Source organism: Drosophila busckii, chromosome 2R (genome assembly GCF_011750605.1).
Source record: "Drosophila busckii strain San Diego stock center, stock number 13000-0081.31 chromosome 2R, ASM1175060v1, whole genome shotgun sequence".
NCBI lineage: Eukaryota > Metazoa > Arthropoda > Insecta > Diptera > Drosophilidae > Drosophila > Drosophila busckii.
Genome location: NC_046605.1, coordinates 21,704,631 through 21,706,636, shown reverse-complemented (window position 1 = coordinate 21,706,636; position 2,006 = coordinate 21,704,631). Strand labels below are relative to the sequence as shown.

The window sequence follows — 2,006 nt, the reverse complement described above, 5'->3', positions numbered from 1 at the left end:
ATATATATCGTTTTGAGCTTGAAAATAAAAAAATAAAATAAAAGCGTTCGGGTTTTGATATAGGAGCACCTATTAAGATCCAAAACTTTGGGTTTGCTTCTACGCTCTTATAGGTTTTGCTGAGAACAAGTATGCTCAAACATTGAGGGCAGACGGACTGGCTATAGTCGACTCAGCTCGTCGAGCTGATCATGAATATATAAATATATATGCTTTATGGGGTCTGCCACGCCTCCTTACTCATGTAAAATACTTTCTGGTACATTTGAACAACTTCATAATACCCTTTTCATTTTTTACAAAAATGTCAAAGTGTATAAAAAGGTCTCGGACTATGGAAACTCCATTTCATGAAATATTTTCTGAAATTTGCAATAAAAAAAGTTCAGCTGTGTAAAAAAGAAGAGAATTGTTCTCAGCTTTTCCCATTTACCATCAGCTTTTTTGCTCTGTATTAAGTGTTTTCCCTCAGTCATGGTTTTTTGCCTCGGAAAAAAATGGCTGCACTGATCGAAGCTAGTACATGCAGTTCTGTTCTTCTGTTTTTTTAATTACAAACAAATCTTGTAATTTTTTTTGCAAATAACTGATAAGTAGCTTATGAGCTATTAGGTTTACCCATTTATTCGTCGAAATAATTTTTCAAAGCTTTTTACTGACGGAATGTAATTTTAAGACACAATTTAGCATTTGTTACATATACAAATGTACATATATTTATTAAATTTAATATTAATTAATTTTTTGACATACATACTGACGATAAGGACGCATAGCCTTGTGTACCAATAAGGTAAAAACGCTTTATACAAAACTTACCAGATAAAACTCCACGTATAAATTAACCTAAATTTTCGGACTACTGTTTCATTCTGGATATAAAAGTCACAAAAATGAGATCGGTTGTTAGACAAGCAAACAAATTAGTTTTAGTTTTTAATAATAATGTAATACGTCAGTGTAGCAATATTTATTTCGCTGTGGTGGTATAAAATATAATGTTCAGCAGTTTGTATCCCTCACATTTTAGTGATGTGTATTCAAACTACTAGTGTATTATATCATTTATGTATGTATGTATTATATTACACAGAAGTTACGGTGATTGGTGTATACCTATTTAAATCCTATGTTTCCGTGACAATGTACGTTCCAAATCACGTACTTTTTGTTTCTTTGCTGGTAAGAAATTGTATTGGCTAGAGCCTGGCTCATCGTCGTGATAATTTGACAAGACTTCTTTAGTTTTACCTATATCTGTTGGATCAAAGTCATATTCATCATTCGAGTTAGCCAATTGTCTTCTATATGTAGCTGCACTGCTTGAAATTCGTGCTTTAGGATGCGAGGGTGGCAACCAAGAAACTTTTTGAGTGTTAGAATTGTAAAAGTAATAACTTCCACATCCATAATCATAGGCTTCTTTCCAGTCTGGACCTGGCGGATATTTGCGGGCCAGTCTTTTGTAACGTTGAATATACTTTTCACTTGGCTTAGGGCGACCACTACTCCATCTATTTACACAATATATGGTACATGTGTGCCAAATATTATACGTATTGGGACAAAATTTAAATCCATTGTATGACTCTGTTACACCTATGCGCTCTTTTATTCTATCTGTCCACAAGTGCTCACTACTCGGAGTTTGTTTAGCTGACGACACACCGTGTTCAATGCTAGGGAGCTGTCCATCTTCGTCATAGTTTTCAGCAATGATTTCTTCAATAGAATCGGAAATAGCCGTCTGAGCTAAAAACAAGAATCAAATAAAATAAAAATTTCACAACGCCATAAATGATAATATGAATATCATACTATTTGTATTTATCTTCAAGCCACGAGATTTTAATCTCTTTAGTAACATGGGTGGCAAATTCATTTTTCAATGTACGTTTTATAGGTGATGTTTCTTGTTTGAACGCCCTAGGAAAAGCTCTTCAACTGTGTACTGGCTGTTTTGTTGGTCACAAATTGTTAAAATAAATGTACACTTGAGCTGTAAG

At 33.7% G+C, this 2,006-nt stretch overlaps 1 protein-coding gene across 1 annotated transcript; it reads right to left on the bottom strand.

The window, feature by feature from the left end:
- Positions 1–941: 941 nt before the first annotated feature.
- On the bottom strand, positions 942–2,006 carry LOC117134677. Its single transcript, XM_033293125.1, has 2 exons — positions 1,819–2,006; positions 942–1,752 (listed from the first exon to the last, which is right to left on the bottom strand). The coding sequence occupies exons 1-2, from the start codon at positions 1,880–1,882 to the stop codon at positions 1,121–1,123; spliced, it is 696 nt and encodes a 231-aa protein (XP_033149016.1). The 5' UTR covers positions 1,883–2,006; the 3' UTR covers positions 942–1,120.